This window comes from Melitaea cinxia, chromosome 6 (genome assembly GCF_905220565.1).
Source record: "Melitaea cinxia chromosome 6, ilMelCinx1.1, whole genome shotgun sequence".
NCBI classification, from domain to species: Eukaryota; Metazoa; Arthropoda; class Insecta; order Lepidoptera; family Nymphalidae; genus Melitaea; species Melitaea cinxia.
The window spans coordinates 12,786,961-12,806,166 of NC_059399.1; the positions used below are offsets into that span (position 1 = coordinate 12,786,961).

Genomic DNA, 19,206 nt, shown 5'->3' on the forward strand with positions numbered 1-19,206 from the left:
ATCGATGTGTAATCGATAGATTTTCAATATCTCAACTCAACTACGTTGTCCTTTTAAATTGCTCACCTGAAATTATTTAATTAAAAATCAAAAAAGTCGTTGAAAAATATTCATTTATCAATAATTTCAAACTCCTATATCTTTTGATGTATACAATATTTTAAATTGCTCAAAGTGTTAATAAACTACTCAAGTTACATTTATAATTGCTCATATACAGTTTGGAACAGCTCCACTTTCCTTAATTTTTAAATATCGTTGCTCGATATTGATCTATCGATAGCGTTCCGGGCCTTAAGTGGAACGTAGCCGTGAAGTTTTGACATTTAAGCTGAAAGTAAATGACAAATGACAGCCAAAATTTATCTTGTAGCTATTAAGAGTATTAAGTAGCTAATGGCAATAATATCATGATAATTTTCGCTGTTTTTAATTTTTATTTATGATAAAATATAATGGAAATTATAAGCTAGTATTATAGAATTCCATAACAGAATCTTAGGTTTTGGTTCCTAGACACCGTCAATTTATTATTACTTAACATAATGCATGAAACTGCACGTTAATGTATTGCAGCCATATCATTTATAATGATGGAATATACAGCTCAAAATTTAGAATACGCTGTATCTGTATTTTATAATGGAGAACAAGAAGAGCGAGCCAAAGCCCACGCATGGCTTACAGCAGCTCAACGTGTTCCTGAGGCGTGGAACTTTGTATGGGAATTGCTTCAACCTAGCAAGGTAATCTGTATAAATAAAAATGATTCGCTAAATGTGTTGCTAAGCTCAAAACTTAAAAACAGCTGGATCAATTTAGCACTTTTTTCCAAGATTTAATGATAATTTAAAGAAGGTTCTTTCAGATTAAAAAATAAGTAATTAGTGCAGAAAATTTCACAAAAGGTTTTTTTTTGTCACTAGGTAAGCAAACAAGCGTACGGCTCACCTGATGGTAAGCGATTACCGTAGCTTATAGACGCCTGCAACACCAGAAGCATCACAAGCGCGTTGCCGACCCAATCCCCAATCCCCCCAGGAGCTCTGGTCACCTTACTCACCAACAGGAACACAATACTGCTTGAAAAAGTATTATTTACGATTATTTCATATACGTTACGATTATTTCAACATAACACGTTTTTTTTGTTTTTTTTTTGCGACCAAGGCCGTTGACATCAACCAAATCTTGGTCGGGTCAACCGTTTTCCACACTGTCCATTTTTATATCAACCAGACCAAGGACACGATGGTCGGCGGTCGATTCCGACCGTGTAGAAGGCCTTTTACTAATTTTTTCTTTTTTATTGTAATAAAGAAAATATTCTCTACTTAATAGAGTATTAGTAGTAGTTTACATAGTAATATATTAAATAATAGTCATATGTAGTACAAATTACTTGTTTTGTTTTTTTCAGGGCACAGAAGTTCAATTTTATGGAGCTACAACATTACATACAAAAATTCTCCGCTGCTGGAATGAAATTCCTCCTGAAAGTTATCCAGAGCTAAAAGAAAAACTTCTACAAGCTGTAATTGGTTATTCTAAAGGTCCCAAAATTGTAACCAACAGATTATGTATAAGTGTGAGTAATTAGTTATGTAAATTTTGTTTATAAGTATTTTTTATTTATATTTTATTTTCTTTTAATTTGGAAACAAATGGTATTACATCAATATACAGAAATACAAAACACAGTAGTACCACTTAACCAAAAATAGTTTCTGATATTAAAAAAGAACATATAACAAAGTTAATTAATTTTATTTTATTAAATTTAATAACGAAACATGAATTTAGTTAGCGGGATTTATTCTGCAACAAGGCTCAGATGACCTTGCTGAAATATTAAGACCACTGTCAACAGCTGAAAATACCACACTACTTCTGGAAGTGCTCACCGTGATACCTGAAGAAGTAAGTCTTATTTTAAAAATAATCATACAGTGCAACCTTAATATTACGTACCTCAGTATAACGATTTCCTTGATTTAACAAATTTTTCGTAATCCCCTTGAATTGTTCATAAGAGTCAATATAAAATATACCTTTACATTGCGAACATTTTTTGCGAACAACCTCTTTATAACGAATTTTCAACTATCAAGAAAAATTATAAATACCTCTAATTAACAAATTTTGTCAACCCAAACCTTTTATATAAAGTTCCCACCAATGTATAACTCTTAATCTCATAGTATGTGATTCATGTTTCGACATGTAACACATGAAACTGAGGTAGGACACAGCAGGAATTTCCTGCTCAAAATATGGAGCAGCCCGACTGGAGTAGTACATGGGGTCGACTTTACAGAAGATCACAGCAAAATGATACTGTTTTTTAAGCAGTATTGTGTTCCTGTTGGTGAGTAAGGTGACCAGAGCTCCTGGAGGGAGTGGGGATTAGGTCGGCAACGCGCTTGCGATGCTTCTGGTGTTGCAGGTGTCTATAAGCTACGGTAATCTCTTACCATCAGGTGAGCCGTACGCTTGTTTGCCGACCTAGTGATATATCAAAAAAAAAAAAAAAAACACGCTTTTGTTCATAAAACAATCATTGTTGTTTAATGGAAAGTAATGTAAACACTTCTGCTCATCACTATTGTTAAAGATTTAAGTTAAAATGGCTCAGAAACGTAAAAGGTGTTCCTTATCGGTCGCAGAAATGCGAAACATCATTAATTTACGGATTTTTTTTCTTTTACGGATTTTAGTGCATTTAATTTTGATTATTAATGCAAGAATTTTTTTTTTACCTACCTTATTGTTTTTAAATAGAAAATACATGCAATAATTTGATAAAAATGTGTTATCATTTATCATCTATAATGCTTTTATTTTTCAGTATAATAGTATGACTATGGGGACCTCGCTACGAGCGAAAAATCGTGCAGCACTAAATCAAGCCAGCCGTATGGTTTTAGATGACATGCTTAGATACCTGCAGAGTGTTTACAAGTAAGTAATTTATGATAATAGTAGCTGATTAGTGACTACTATATTTTGTTTTTTGTTTCTTGTTTTTTAAATAGATTTTACTACAAATTTATTCAGTACTTATACACATAAATTTGATAATTTCCCAGTGATTATAGTAATGAACCGCCGAGTGAAGCCACCGTATTGTCATGGACGAATGCAGCTAACTGCGCGACCAGCTGGCTGTCCTTGGGTGGAGAGGACGCGCCCGACTGCGCGACCACGCTGCCCGAGCGTGCACCGCTGTGTCGCGCACTGCACACCGCCGTGCACGTGCTTTGCACGTAAGTTGCTTTGGGATCAGTGCCCTTTGCCTTGGAAGGAAAAACCGGCTACCTAATGCCCTCCGCATTCTTTCGTCGCCTGCGCCCTGCACGCTAGAATCGCTAGTGGGTTACTCACGTGCAAACGTCAGACGCGTCCATGTCCTTAACAGTTAACTTATATATATATATATATATATAACTTATATATATATATATTATATATAACTTATATATATATATTATACTATATATTATTATAACTTATATATATATATTATACTATATATATAACTTATATATATATATTATACTTCTGAACTGCTATTATAAATCTCAAAATTTATATAAATACAAAATTTTGTTTTAATAACCAAACTTATTTCCTTACTAGTCTTTCATCCTGGTTTTGTACGGGTAATACCTCTAAAATTATCTTAGCGACAGCTAGGTCCCCTGCGCGGGGTGAAACCACATTATGTGTCCCGATATCGGTGTGACTCCCGATTCAATGATTTTTTTGAGCGCATTTTTTTTTATTTGGCCTGATAGAGAGACGCGGTGAAGGACTATGCACTACACACAGTAAAAATAACAGGACAATAAAAATAAAAATAACTTAATCCAAATAGGCCTCAAAATCACTTTTGAAACGTCATCTTACAAGTTAAAATTTTAAACATCGTTGAATGTGAAGCTATCACCGATTCGAAATGTAGATTTTGCATGGAATAATTGGTAAGAAACTGTGCAATTACTATTTAAAAAAAAAATCTGTATTTGCTTGGCGCAATATGGGTTCGCGCGGCGGGATGACGCGAAGCATATTGCAAGGCGCGTGTGCGGCAGGTGGAACGAGGCGGTGAGCGACTGGGCGCTGGAGGCGTGCGAGGCGTGCCTGGCGGCCGTGCGCGCGGCGGGCACGGCGGGCGGCGCGGCGCGGCACGAGGCGGCGGCGCGCGAGCTGCTCGCCGACCTGGCCGCGCTCGCCGCGCCGCTCTTCGCCAAGCACGACGCGCCCAACTCGCTCAACGAGGTCCGTAGTGCCCCGCAGTTACGCTTGACGTGCTGACCTTTTGGGTCGGTTTCATAATAGTTAAGTTTGTTGATGAAAGATAGAAATATATTACATTTTTTTTCTGTTGCACACTGTTGTATCAGAAAACTTTATCAGCAGCTGGTGGCAAGTAAGTATTAGATAACGATATATTTGTGTCGAGTGCCTTAGCCTTAGTAAAATAAGTTTTAATGTTAAATTACAAAGCAATATGGCTTTTAAAATGTTAGTTGAAATTCTTCAACGTTACATTAGTGTTAAATTTTATAAAAAAAAGTGCACGGTGTTGAGCTAATTAATAATAATAATAATGGTTAAGCTCAACGCCATACGTAAGCCATATTGTTAAGGTGTTCGGTAACAGACCGAACGAATTGGTCCTCTACAAATAAATAGGCCACACGAGTAGCTAGTCCGCAAGGCAAATGAAACAAGGCACCACCGCGCAGGAGCTGCTGTCGGCCGTGGTGACGGCGTGCGTGGCGCTGAGCGAGCAGCACGCGCGCGCGCTGGTGGCGGCGGCGGAGCAGGCGGCGCCGGGCGCGCGCGCGCTGCTGCAGCTGCTGCTGGCGGCGCAGGCGGCGCCCGGACACTACCCGCTGCACGAGACGCGCTCGCACCTCGTGTTCGGCCTGTGGTACACGCTGCAGGTGAGTGTCGACCTCGGTTGGAGATTACAATCAAAACAAAAGGAGGAGGTTCTCAATTCGACTGTGTGTTATCTCAGAACTATTAACTCTGCGCGACGATTTCATTAAAAAAAGTATCGAAAGATGGTGCGTGTCACACGGTCCCACTTAAATTTGATAACACGTTACTTTATTTGTTTTTGTCTACCATCGTTGTACCACTTATAGATGTAATAGGGGATCGAACAAATTTTCAGAAAACGTTTTAAATTATTCTTTATGGATACTTATTTCCATAACAAATAAAATTTTATTTATTTATAGGCTTTTAGGTTACTCAACATCATGTTTTAATATTGTTTGTTTAAAAATCCTGCCGAAAACGCCACGTTATGTCATCTGAGAGCGTCATTTGGGGTAATAACAATGGGCGCGTTCTACCTAAGGCCCACAACGCCATCGATCACGACCGCTAAAATTGCCGTATCACTAACGTAAAAAACGTAGTTGTGGGCGAATTTTATAAGTGGGACGCCTATTTGGGCGCTGCTAAGTGTCAGGCGTCAGCTGTGTGCTCGCAATATGGCGGCATGGTTAAAACATGATGCGGGCGTTGCGGACGCTTAGTGGAAGGTAGCCAATGCTTGATCCTACAATTGACGTCACGTACTGTAGTTGGTGTTCTTCACGTACTGTAGTTGAAGAGATAACTCTTAATCTCTCACGTATCACGCAGTAGCACGCTGAATTTCGTGTGAACTGAGACCATTCCGATTTATGTTTAAGGACGAAATACTACACGGAGTGGACGGTACGGGCAAAATAAACCCATTGTGGCGAGACGTCTTTACACAACTCCTAATGGCGCTGATAAAGAAATCCGAAATGCCTCCCGAGTCCGCCCTTTCGCGAGACGATCAGGAGCTCCTTCGACGTTACAGACAAGATATCGCCGACGTCGTTGTAAGTACACTTAGCGAAGCCTCCTAAAAAGAAATGAATAACCATATGTCTTGCTAAGCGCAAAATTCAAGAACGATTTGACCGGTTCGTCTAATTTTTTTTTTTTATGTTCTTATGTTTAGTAAAACATTCTTACGGGAAGAAAAAATTAAGAAAATCTCGCACAAAATTTCGAAATTTTAAGAAACCAACGATTATTTGAACCATGACGCGTTTGATTGTATGGTACGGTCCTAGCTTCGCAAGGCAGTCACTTGACTGTCGATCTACGCAATGCACGATATTAACAAAAGACATGGGTAATTTAAAATCTGTTAATGATAAATTTGAAATAAAAAAAATAGTGTCGCTCGACGTCGGCCCCCAGATGTACTGCTTCAGCGTGCTGGGCGGGGCGTGCTGGGCGCTGGTGGAGCGCGCGTGCGCGGAGGCCGAGAGCGCGGCGCGGCGCGAGGCGGCGCTGCACGTGTTCCTGGCGCTGGCGGACGCGGCGCCGTACGAGCGCGCGCCGCCGCCGCTGCTCGCGCTGCTGCAGCACGCGCTGCGCGCCGCCGCGCAGCCCGGCGCCGAGGCCGAGCCCGCGCTGCTGCACACGGCGCTCGACTGTCTCGGTACCGCACTTGTTTTTTGACGCTAGCAAATATTTTGACGCACTGATTTAGCCGCCAACGGTGACGGCCGCTTAGGGTTCCCGACACGGTCAGAACGTGCCAGAGTATTAACTAAAATCCAGCGGCCCTCGTCGTAGTGAAGCCCCCAGGATCGCTGTCGCACGATACCGTGACGTCCTGATGCCTCGGTACCTCGCCTGACCTGGCCCGCCTATAATACACGCTCGCCAAACCCTATTGACACGATAATATAGTAAAGAGTTCAGTGCTATATAACTAATTTTATCTACACTAATGTTGTAACATTCTACTTATGTTTCCAATACTTGACTTATAATTACTACTGTTATAGCGCAGACAACAAAACACTCAATTTAAGCAATTTCACATGATAGTATAATATCCACATCGATATCGTAGAATCTCATTATAACATCGCGCGCATGCGCGCAGCTGCGCTCTCATTGGTTAGATTTTAATGGCGGCAAAATCACTGTGACAATAACCGTACGCGTGAATTTAATTTAATATTTTATTTGTATTCCGCGTTTCTTATGTCAAAATAGATTAATTATAAATAGCAAGTCGTCATAGCAACCATACAAACAAATGCTTTTTTTAATTAAACTATAAAACACGGCTTTGATCACTTTTAGACTATTATTAAAAATCTAGTTTTAATTAATAAAGAAAACTTTAATATGTCAATTTTCTGGTCGTGTTGGGGTTTATAATTTAATTAAAAAAAAGCGTTTATTTCTATAGTTGCGTTTCCGACTTGGTATTTATATTTAATATGTTTTGACAGCACAAACCCGGAATACAAATAAAATATCTTTTTTAATTAAAGTATAAACTACGGATTTAATCAATTTTAGAATATTATTAAAAATATATTTTCAATTAATAAAGGATACTTAAATATATGAATTGTCTGAACACGTCAAAGCACGTACCGGAGCACGGCTTCATAGAAAATGGGCATTGTCCTTTGAACAATTATTATAAATAAACTATTGTCAGCTTTTACTCTTGTTGTTTGATTAATTGCATTAGTGAAGATAAAGTAGTGTATGCAACTGCATATAACACGGGTATTAAAACACTCGTTACTATTATGAAACTCGCTGCGCTCGTTTCATAAACTCACACTCGTGTTTTAATACCCTTCATTATATGACAGTTGCATAAACTACTATATTGAGTCACTAACAATAAGGTGTCTAATTCTCTACATTTGAGGTATTATTTTAAAAAAAATTGTGAAGAGCATTTTATAATCGACACTAAAGCTAAAACTATATTATATTTTCTATTTTATGTATCTGTCTGTAACTTGGGCGACAAGCAAGGACAGCTATGTGATATTAATAATATTTGAACATGAAGTCTAAACGATCAATTAAATTTTACTACACAACTTACCGCTTTTGTGACATCACTGCAATAACGTTTAATCAACTAAATATACTATAACTGTCAAAATATAATTACGATGACTTGCCTACATATATAATAATAGTAAGGTCCTTGGTCACGAAATATTACTGTATTGCTAACCGGGCGGCCGTTCCGCGCAGGCGCGTACGCCACGTGGCTGAGCTCGCTGGAGGGCGCGGAGGGCGCGGCGCTCAGTGGCGAGTGCATGCGCGCCGCCGGCGCCGCGCTGCAGCGCTGCCCCGCGCCCGCCGCGCTGGCGCTGCGCAAGCTGTGCGTCGACTGCACCGCGCCCGCGGCCGCGCTCGTCGCGGACATCGTGCAGGTTGCCCAGGTGAATAGCGTATCTCGGTGCGACATCTCCCTAATAATATACGCTTATGAAATTTTTGTATAACGACCTTAAATATGACGAGAAAAAAATACTTAAAAAGATACTTTAATGTGACACCAAATAGCCTATAACCGTGGTTTGGGAAATATGAGGGAACAGATAAACATACATACATATATTATACATAAATAGACTGCTAAAATTATAACCCTCCTTTTGCCTTTGTTGCAGTCGGGTAAAAATAGTACTGTGAGTTTTTTCCGCTTCGCCAGCCAATGTCCGTAGCATTATATTAAGTAATTTAAGTCGATGACATAATACTAGTGATATTCCGGATATCCGTATCCGCCACTTTCTCGCGGATCTTATACGGATCTTTTATTAATTTTCAAATTAAATTGACAGGATAAAATGCTGCATAATAACTTAAATTATGTGATTAATTATACTAAATACTTAAAAAATATTTGGCACATTTTATTGCAAAAATATATTCTTGTAAGCTATCATACTAATAGTAACTCAAATCTTCTTCTTCTTCTTCTTCTTCTTCTTCTTCTTCTTCTTCTTCTTCTTCTTCTTCTTCTTCTTCTTCTTCTTCTTCTTCTTCTTCTTCTTCTTCTTCTTCTTCTTCTTCTTCTTCTTCTTTCTTCAAAATTAACTAGTAACGTAAATCACCTCTCAGAAGGAAAAATGAATATGTCCAATGAAAAAATATAGGCCTATTTTATTAGTACGTTGTAATAAGGTAACAAAATTATTTTAAAAAATTATATATATTGTGGAAGAGTGTTACGATTACTAAACATTCTATGGATTTAATAACAAGGATATTGAGGTAAATTGTTTAGATTACAAGTTAAATAGTGAAAAATCACATAAATGGTAAAATCTGTGAAAAGTAACAGAAATACCATGTAGAAGTAACATGTGGAAAGCTATAAAATAAATTACTTTATTCAATTTCGTTGATTATTCTTGATAATACGATAGTATAAGTTCTGTGTTTCCGGAAAACTATAACCTGGGGAACTTAAAGTTGCGAGTGAATAGGCTACTTCTAGGTAAGCGTGCTGTATCCTAGACCACATTTTCACGTATGTTATATAAATATTGTCATTCACTTAATATTATTGCATAAACACTAGGTACATTACCAGAGAGTAGTAGAGTATCTACAGGGGTAAGCAAAAATTTGTAAAATGTTACCCACGATGTCACTTAATCTCGTGCTTCCTGGAAAAAAAAAACATTAAAAAAAAACTGTCATACGTGCCTAAAAAGTTTTCACTTCAGAAAATTGATGATTTTTTCTTCAGAAATGACAAGAGTCAAAAAAACAATTCCTTGCTTTCCCCTCATCGTCAAGCGTTGAATTCGACGCAAAAAGAGTGCAAAGAATCTTCGTTTTCTCTTTCGCAGAATGTGCCAGAGAAACTTCAGGTTTCCACAATGACGGAAGTGAAAAATAAAAGAAAATACCTTCAACAGCTTTGGCAAGAGGCCAAAAAGCACGGGTTCCATTCGGAAAGCCCATAAATCTCTCGCTAATTCCACTAAAGTCCTTGGACATTGCCCTAGCGATTTGCTAAAATTAAAATTTTGCTTTGTAAACCTGGAGGCAGCGTTGAATCTCTTCTTCAGGTTATATACCTTTGAATCCTGCGCATCTATTATTAGCCTTATAGGATGAAGCGAAGGATCCCCCGCATCTATTGCTGCAGCTCAAGCCTGATAACTCTGCAGCTTGGAGCTCTTGGAGATACAAGCTCTTTAAATTAGCTTAAAATCCGAAATTCATAAAATTAATTTCGTTAAGAAACTCATAGAATTATTGCTGATAAAATTCATCCAGTTTTCCGGAGGTAATAACAGCTTGATTTCTATTCTTGACCCTTTCAGTTGCAACAGCTGAAAGAAGTTTTTCAAAACTAAAACTGATAAAAAATTACCTAATTCCTTACTTTATTATTTAGCAGACTTGTCACTATTATCTATTCTAAGAGAAAGTAATAATTTAAAATCAATAAATATTTATTTTAATTTAATGCAAGCATTTTTGTTTCTTTTGTGAGAAATCTCTACCCTTCATTTTTTTTTTTCAATCTTGCCCCCCCACTAATTTTGATAAAGGATCATTTGATCCCCCCAAGGTATACTACGCCACTGTACATTACCTAAGTTTGTTTTTTACTACTTTAATTTTTTTTAATGTAGTTTTTTTTTACTTTCATTAAGTGTACGATTTAGCCTGTAGCATCCCACTGCTGGGTATAGGCCTCTTTCTCCATGTAGGAGAAGGATTGAAGCTTAATGCATGCTGCTTCTCTGCAAGTTGGCGCATATATTGCCTACTATGTGTAAAGATTGCTATTAGGTATTTATGGTAACAATTAACGGAGACCCACAAGGGCAGACGTCAAAATCGGAAAGAAATATTTGTATAAATACAAACATCCAGCCCGAGCGGGAATCAAACCCCCACCCATCGGTGTTTTAAGCGACTACACGCACCACTACACCAGAGCAGTCGGTACGGGTGAAATAAAAAAAATTTCAATTAATTTAATTTCATCATGTTTGTTTACTGCTCCACTACCACGATGTTGGAGCGTGACAATTTAATCGGTACACTTCCTTAATAACGGATAAAATGGCACTGTGCAGAGCGTGGGCGGGTCGGCGGACGCGTGGACGCGGCGGCAGCTGCTGAGCGCGGCGGGCGCGGCGCTGGCGGCCAGCGCGCCGGCGGACGCGGCGCCGCTGCTGCGCGGCCTGGCGCGCCGCCTCGCGCTCGACCTCGCCGCGCAGGTCGGTCGCTGTGTGTGCGCCTGCCCCGCTGAACTAGCGATCACCGTAGCAACACCATCCCGCTCTGCTCGCCTTACCCACCACAGGAACACAACACTGTTTGAAAGCAGAGTTATTTAACTGTGATCTTCTGTAAGCTCAATGTTGTAGTCGAGTTGATGTGGCAGTATCCGCAGGATATAGTCGACTCCTGGGAAAAGATTTTTTTTTAAACGTCACAATGGGCGTTCTATTTGTTTTTCACAACATATAATATATATATAACCTTAGCATACTCATACCGTATAAATTATTAAATTGTATGTATGTATCAAGCACAGTATCAATATTGTATTATATAACTATGAATAGTATTTTAAATTGATTTCTGTGTCTGTAATAACGTTGCATTATTTTGTTTACACATTCTTCCCAGTTCATTATCCTAAAAGAATCAATAAAGATTGCCTCGAAGAGAGCTATAAACGATAAGGCCAACTCTGCATACTTAATTATTTGTAATGTTTTTAATAAATTAATAAAAATATTTGCAACGAAAAAATATGTCTTTGTGCACCAGTAGTAGTGTACTATCATAATGACATAATAGAGTGCCTCTAAACGTTTTAAAGTCCCGCCAACCTTACAAAAGAAGGCAATCGTTCTGATGGTTCAGGCGCGAAGCGGCGGCAAGTGCGGAGCGCCGGAGTGCGTGTCGCTGATGAGCGCGCTGAGCCCGCAGCCGGCGCTCGCGCTGCAGCTGTTCCGGGAGCTGCGGCCCGCGCTGGCCTTGCTGCCGGCCGACCCCGCCCTCGCGCAGGTACCGCCACACTGCCGCACCGCACCGCCACAGGCTGGCTTCATGCGGAGCGTGATGCTTCGAGGCCAATATATCTAAAACTGACCTTTGTGACAAACTTAAAACGAAATTCTGGTTAATGGATTATTGTGGTCTATTTCTATATATATATATCGTTTCTTTTTATATTCCGGGTACGTGTTGCTTAAGATTCTCGATGTTCGAGGAAGTCTTAATTAAAACTTAATTCAAAAACTTAATTCAAGCTCTTATTCTTTTATTTTACTTGTTACGCAAATAATGTATACAGTGAGAATAAGGTATATGGTTTGAATTTGTTTATATCTTGTTACCTACATTAATATCCCTGTTACGGTTTTTAACCCTTTACCAACTAATATAACAATAATAATGGTCTAGTAAATAGAGCAATACCGGATTTATATCACATCAGCCTAACGCAGTCCACTACTGGACATAGGCCTCCACAAATTAGAGCCAAAAATGACGTGAACTCATGTGTTTTGCCCATAGTCACGACGCTGGGCAGGCGGGTTGGTGACCGTAGGGCTGGCTTTGTTGCACCGAAGACGCTGCTGCCCGTCTTCGGCCTGTGTATTTCAAAGCCAGTTGTTGGATGATTATCCCGCCATCGATCTCCTTTTAAGTTCCAAGGTGGTAGTGAGACTATTAAGTATTAAATATTATTTAAAAAATATTTCAGCCCATGTTTCAAATTTTGAAACATACAGTAGGCGCAATGGTGCCAAACATCGAACCGATCGTAGAAGACTTAGCGCAACTTATAATTGCTGGCTTCGAAACCCAACCTTGCCCCGTGGGAATGGACGTCGTTAAACATGTGAGTGAACATGATAATCATCTTTGCCTAGGCTTTCATACTCATGCAAGCCTCAACTACGTGTCTATTTTATTGGTAGCAAGAGACATTATCTACACAGTGTTATCCGAAAATATGGCGAATGTAAAAAATACTAATGAGTGTTACAAGAATGCGTTTATTAATAATTGCACATTATTATTATTATTATTTTTCACAAATTTATGAAACAAATGAGAACTATCCCACTTATAAGGTGACAGGATTTGTTTGTAACAAAATTATCCCTATTATATCAAACAGTTTGTATCAAGTGACCTAAAATGGATTCTTGATACCACAGGTTCAAATTTTAGTGGTTTTTAGTTGCTATTAGTATATAAGTAACTAGCGTCCCGCCCCGGCGTCGCACGTGCAGACTATCAGTGCTCCTCTACTATATTATGCAGGTATTATACATAGTATCTGGGTGACCGAGCTTAGCTCGGTATTTTTAGTAAATCGTGTTTTTTGGAAATCATATTTAAATACGAATTACATATTTATAAAATATGAATAATATTTTTTTTTTACCGACAATAATAAAAAATAAGAACTGGCCTATTTAAATAAAAAATAACGAGTGCAATTAGAAAAAAAAAAGAATAATAATCGATCGGGAAATATAAGGATTTTAACCGTGGTCTTTTCGGACGATCGCGACCGGCCGATTTACCACCTAAGCTATTACAACTGTATTGACAAGTGCGAATTTATCTTCGTATTCTAAGGATATTTTAGCCATTTTATCATTGTCTAAAAACTGGGATAAAACGACTTTTTCTAAAAATGAATCCTAGCTAGATTTATTTATCTCCCCCGAAATCCCCTGCATACTAAATTTCATGAAAATCGTTGGAGCCGTTTCCGAGATTCAGATTATATATACATGAATTGCTCGTTTAATAGTATTAGATAGACTAGATAAACCTTCCTCTGAAATCACCTAATCTACTAAAGAAAACTGCATCAAAATCCGTTGCGTAGTTTTAAAGATCTAAGCATACAGACAGCGGAAAGTGATTTTTTATATATATTATGTAATGATAATGTTATACCTTCTAAACGATAATTAAAACAGTCTCTAGCCTACAAGCCTATAAAAACTGACATAGAGCACAGCAGGATATATCCTGCTCAAAATCTGGAGCAGCCCGACTGGGGAAGCACTTCGATCTTACAGAACATCACAGCTAAATAATACTGCTTTCAAGCAGTGTTGTGTTTCTGTGGTGAGTAAGGTGACCAGAGCTCCTGGGGGATTGGGAGTAGGGTCTGCAATAGGCTTGCGACCTTTTGGTGTTGCAACCGTCTATAAGCTACGGTAATCGCTTACAATCAGGTAAGCCGTACGGTTTTTGGCCGACCTAGTTGCATAAAAAAAATTCGGGTGGTGCTAACGTCCCCCCCCCCGCACCCGCCTCAGTTCACAGTGCTGGTGGGCGCGGAGTGGCCCGGCGCGGCGAGGGTGCTGCGCGGCGCCGTGCTGGCGGCGGCGCGCGCCGTGGCGCCCGGCAGCCCCCCCGGCCCCGCGGCGCCCGGTAGCCCCCCCGGCGCCCCCGGCCCCGCAGACCTCGCCGCGCCCGACCTCGCCGAGGCGCTGTTCTCGACGCTCGTCGCGCTCACCAAGAAGCTGCCGCTAGTCGTCGACTGGATAGACGACTTACTACCCGATCTCGTCGATTTGGGTATGACCTTAAATAGTCTAGAAGTCTATCGTTATATTCAATTTTGTACCCGAGAAACTCTCGAAGTGAGGGTAACGAGAAGAGTAAATGTTAAGTGTGGTGTTGCAGATAATGCACGCTATTCCTTATATTTTTGTGATTTATATTATAGTTTTCCTGAACTATTTTCTGACATAAGTGTAACAAAATTTAACACTTAGGCTATTTTTTGATAGATACGGAATTAATCCTCGCCGAAGGTTAAGTGATGCGAATAGAAAGATGCAATTACTTTTCTCAACTCGTTCAATTCTAAAAATCTAATGTAACTGACAAATACAGAACAGAAAATAGTTTCGTTTAATACAGAAATAAAAATAAATAAGATATAAAAGTTATACAAGTTACTACACACACACGCACGCACGCACGCACGCACGCACGCACGCACGAACGCACGCACGCACGCACACACACGCACACACACACACGTGCGCGCACACATATCAGCCTATCACAGTCCACTGCTGGACATAAGTTCGCGCCAAAAATGGCAGTTTGGTCGTGTATTTTAAAGCCAGCAGTTGGATGGTTAGTCTGCCATCGGTCGGCGTTTTAAGTTACAAGATGGTAGCGGAACTGCGTTATCCCTTAATCGCCTCGCCCTAAAGTTTCGCCCTAGAGAGGGGGTGGCTATATTCTTTGCTGCCATAACTTCACAGCCATATACAAGTTACCGCAGCAATGTAATGTCAATGATTTTCTATAATTTAAGTTATTTGTTTCGTTAATTACTTTCTTTTCATACACAGTTGATGCCCGTACTGTATATAACGTCCACACTTCTGTCTATATACACTTACAATTATCTCAATAAAATCAGTTTCGGATCGACTTGTCATCGGGATCGGTTTCCCCTCATCAACTTCAAACTTCTCTCGCGTCTTTCATTCAACTGTAAACTGTACGCATTACATAAGCATCTAGTTGTCACTAAACATCCTATGCCCGCAAGGCGAGGAAGTAAGTAAACTGCTAGTACCACTAACGGCGGTCCGTGCGGCAGCGTGCGGCGCGGTGCGGGGCGAGCCGCGCGCGGCGGCGGCGGCGTGCGGCTGGCTGGCGGCGCTGGCGGCGCGCCGCGCGCCCGCGCTGCTGCCGCTGGCGCCGCGCCTCACGCACACCGCGCTCGCCTGCATCGGTAACGCCCTTCAAATATTCATTCGGCCTGGCACACCGAGCTACTCCACTGCGCGTTGCCGGATATTTGCTCTACTATGAGTGACGATCGCTATTTGGTATTTATGATAACGACCGGGACCGACGGCTTAACAATAATCCACGAGGACAGACGGCTAAGCTGAAAAAAAATATTTCTAAAAATACAAATATCTCCAACGGAAATCGAACCCGCAAACCGCCGGTGTTCAGGACTTGACAAACGCACCGTTGTACGATATCGTTTGTGAAAACGCTCGTAAAATTTATAATTTATATGAAACTCAACTTAAAACTTTAAAATCGAAATTTAATTTTTAAAAATTTCATTCTTATATTGTTAAAATTATTTTGATACTGGTCTATAATATTTTACATTTTGACCTGAATAAACTGGGCTTTTCATAAAGTAAATACAAAACTCCAACTTTTTAACATAACAGTTTAATTTGAGTGAAATGGAAGGATGTCTGTTTAATAACACGATGTATGGTGAGTATAACATACCTATAAAGACTCTTAAAAGTGTACGTCTGTAACATAAATTTCAAACGAGATTGTAATGAAAAGCCTGTAATAGTTAAACCTTTCGCGTAACCCGAATACCCGAAAATTCCCGACCCTCAGGCGGCGCGGCGCCCCGCAGCCAGATGGAGCCGCTGGCCGAGCTGCTGCTGGCGCTGAACCGCGCGCAGTGGCCGGCGGCGGCCGCGCTGCACACGTGGCTGCGCGCGTCGCTGGCGCCCGCCGGCTTCCCGTCCGCGCACGCCACCGACGCGCACAAGCACAAGTTCATCCAGGCCGTGCTCAGGTACAGAGCCCGATGAATCGCGGATCGATAGATAGATTCATTATACACGTAGAAGGTGTATCTATGCGCCATCTTGTGCTAAAACACAAAGATTAATCTTTTACAAATAATAATTAGATTGAAGCATCTATAAGAGATGTCGTTGAGGTCTGAGCGGGAAATATCTTGCTCAAAATTTGGAACAGCGTGACTGGTATCTCAAAATTGTAGAAGATCACAGCCAGATAGTACTGCTCTCGTGCAGTATTGTGTTCCTGTTGTAAGTAAGGTAGCCAGAGGAAAAGGAGGGTGAGGGGTTAGCATTGACAACGCACTTGCAATGATCCTGGTGTTGCTGGCGTACATAGACTACGGCGACCTATTATCAGATAAACTGTTCATTTGTTAACCACATTTATAATATAAAAAATGTCAGCAGAATTATTTTAATTAGTTTCAATTGATTTATTTTATTATTATTTTTTTTTGACAGAGAAAAAGTGAGCAAGCGACGACTGTTGGAAAGTGTTCAAGAATTTTCGTTAGCGTGTCGTGGCCTGATAGGGACGGAGTACGCGCGCCAGTCAATCGCTTCGAAACAAATGGTAGCATAAGTAGGATTGACATTTTTATCTCAAACACCGAAGCGATTTCAATTGCTGTATGCAAATTACGTTATTGAGGTTAGGTTGCTCGTACACGTCGGTTGAAGTTCTTACAACCTTCAATTCTAACTACAACCGTAACTGAGATTTGAACGAAGCTAAGTGAAAAAATAGTGTTGCACAAAGCATCTTTTAACATACGTTAAATCCTCTTAAAAAATCCTTCTTAATAAAGCTAGTTTTTCGTGTCAGTTATACGTGGGAGATTTTTTAAGTAGTAGCATCGTGTCAAGTATGTTAATATAAGACGTCGAAATAATATGCTTCTTGTCTCTGAGTTATTTTATTGAATAACGTTACAAATTATTAAAATTGACTGATTGTAATGTAGAACACAAAGCACTATTTCGAATGTTTTGTTTCGTCGTTCGAATGTCATCACTTCACTTCAGCCTATCGCAGTCCACTGCTGGACATAGGCCTTCTCAAGTCCGCGCCTAAATTGGTGCGAATTCATCTCTTTTGCTTATCTCCACCACGCTGGGCAGATGGGTTGGTGGCCGAAGGGCTAGCTTTGTCGCACCGAAGACGTTGCTGTCCGTCTTCGGCCTGTGTATTTGAAGCCAGCAGTTGGATGGTTATCCCGCCGTCGATCGGCTTTTTAAGTTTCAAGGTGGTAGTGGAACTGTGTTATCCCTTAATCGCCTCTTATGACGCCCACGGGAAGAGAGGGGGTGGCTATATTCTTCAATGCCGTAGCCACACAGAGTCGAAATGAAGTAGAGAAGAAGATATAATTTCTTATTAGTGATTTTTAAAAACTGACCGATTACTCATAAAATTCTCGATTCTCGATGATTCTCCTTCGAATCTACTAATCTGTAATGTTTTTTAAGTTCTTAATCGGTAGCACCTGTTTTAGGTGCAGTATATTTAACGAATAATAAACAATTGTCATGTTACTTAAACTATTTCGTAACAAACATATGTCATTAACAGTCAATTAATAAAGTTCGTTAGAAAATAGGAATGAATTTTGTTACATTATATCATTTTAGTCCTAGATATACTCGGTAATACAAAGAAAACATATTCGCACTAAATGCATAATTAGAACAGTAATTTTTAAAACTCTTATTATAATAAAAACTATTAATATAATAATAAATGAAATCACATTCGTCATTATGAAATTTAACTTTAACGTGCTCAAACATATTCCATCTTTTACGGTTACCACCAAGGCTAAAAATCTTATTTTTTTGTTATTATTTAAGTTCTTTTTTTACTACTAGCAGTAGTAAAAAAAGAACCTCAAACTCAAATAGTTTTAGTACTAGCCGTTACTTTAGCAACACATTTTATTATATTCTGTCAACTTTTCTCTCCCTCTCTTCAAAAGCCTAGTTTAGTTAATATTCTTCCAAAATGGTTCGTTTTGCTCACGGACCATTAAATTTCAAACGCAATATGTTTGAGGTTTAAATCATTCTCTAACTTAAACATAACTATAACCACGTGTCGAGCAATCCGCCCCGAGAGACGATTTACCATATTTTTGTAGTAGTGTCTGACTATGTCATTTGAGATCCCTAAGTCTAGGAATCAATGTAAATTATATATTTTTTGTAATATAATTTTGTAAATTTGTAGAAAGGTAAAAGCGTACCGCGTGTGACATGTAATAATTTTGGTGCTCAATTTATTTCTGATATATATGTTTTTATATTAAGATAGGCTTGCGTTTGACCACTATTTCACATGATGTTAAGTGAAAATGCAATCTAGGATGGAGCACGCTTACCTAAAAGTAACCTATTCAGTCGTGACGTAAAGATGTAGGTTGTAATTATCCGAAAACACAGACGCTGGTAAGTTCAATTCTTTGGGCGTACCTATTAAGAATGTACTAGCGAATCGCTTAGTGCGTATAGTGGGAATGTCAAACATATAAGGGTGGCGTAACGCAGTGCGTCTGGTTGTACGAAGATGGAAGGGACAGGGAGGAATCAGGTCGTGGAGTTCCTGCGCACACTCTCCGAAGTGTATCCGATAAAAAACCGACCGGCCGGCCACCCTGCGCCGATGGTCCAAGCTTGCAGCGATCAGTGTATCATCCCCGATGAGCCTCTTGGCTCGCCTCAATTGACTCAAGAAGCTCCTGCTAGTACTTGGCTGACC

General features: G+C 39.8%; 1 protein-coding gene across 1 annotated transcript; it reads left to right on the forward strand.

Moving 5' to 3' along the window:
• Window positions 1–370: 370 nt before the first annotated feature.
• On the forward strand, window positions 371–17,244 carry LOC123654743 (importin-13). Its single transcript, XM_045590628.1, has 17 exons — window positions 371–746; window positions 1,421–1,588; window positions 1,804–1,920; window positions 2,849–2,961; window positions 3,090–3,266; window positions 4,095–4,281; window positions 4,752–4,952; window positions 5,718–5,894; window positions 6,262–6,505; window positions 8,086–8,276; window positions 10,944–11,087; window positions 11,743–11,886; window positions 12,590–12,727; window positions 14,172–14,463; window positions 15,479–15,613; window positions 16,258–16,441; window positions 16,914–17,244. The coding sequence occupies exons 1-17, from the start codon at window positions 591–593 to the stop codon at window positions 17,032–17,034; spliced, it is 2,889 nt and encodes a 962-aa protein (XP_045446584.1). The 5' UTR covers window positions 371–590; the 3' UTR covers window positions 17,035–17,244.
• The last annotated feature ends 1,962 nt before the right edge of the window (window positions 17,245–19,206 follow it).

Coding starts and splice junctions, on each gene's coding strand:
- LOC123654743 (XM_045590628.1), top strand. CDS start 591: ATGATGGAATATACAGCTCAAAATTTAGAATACGCTGTATCTGTATTT. Junction 2,962..3,089: donor TACCTGCAGAGTGTTTACAA/GTAAGTAATTTA, acceptor ATAATTTCCCAG/TGATTATAGTAATGAACCGC. Junction 11,887..12,589: donor CCGACCCCGCCCTCGCGCAG/GTACCGCCACAC, acceptor AAAATATTTCAG/CCCATGTTTCAAATTTTGAA.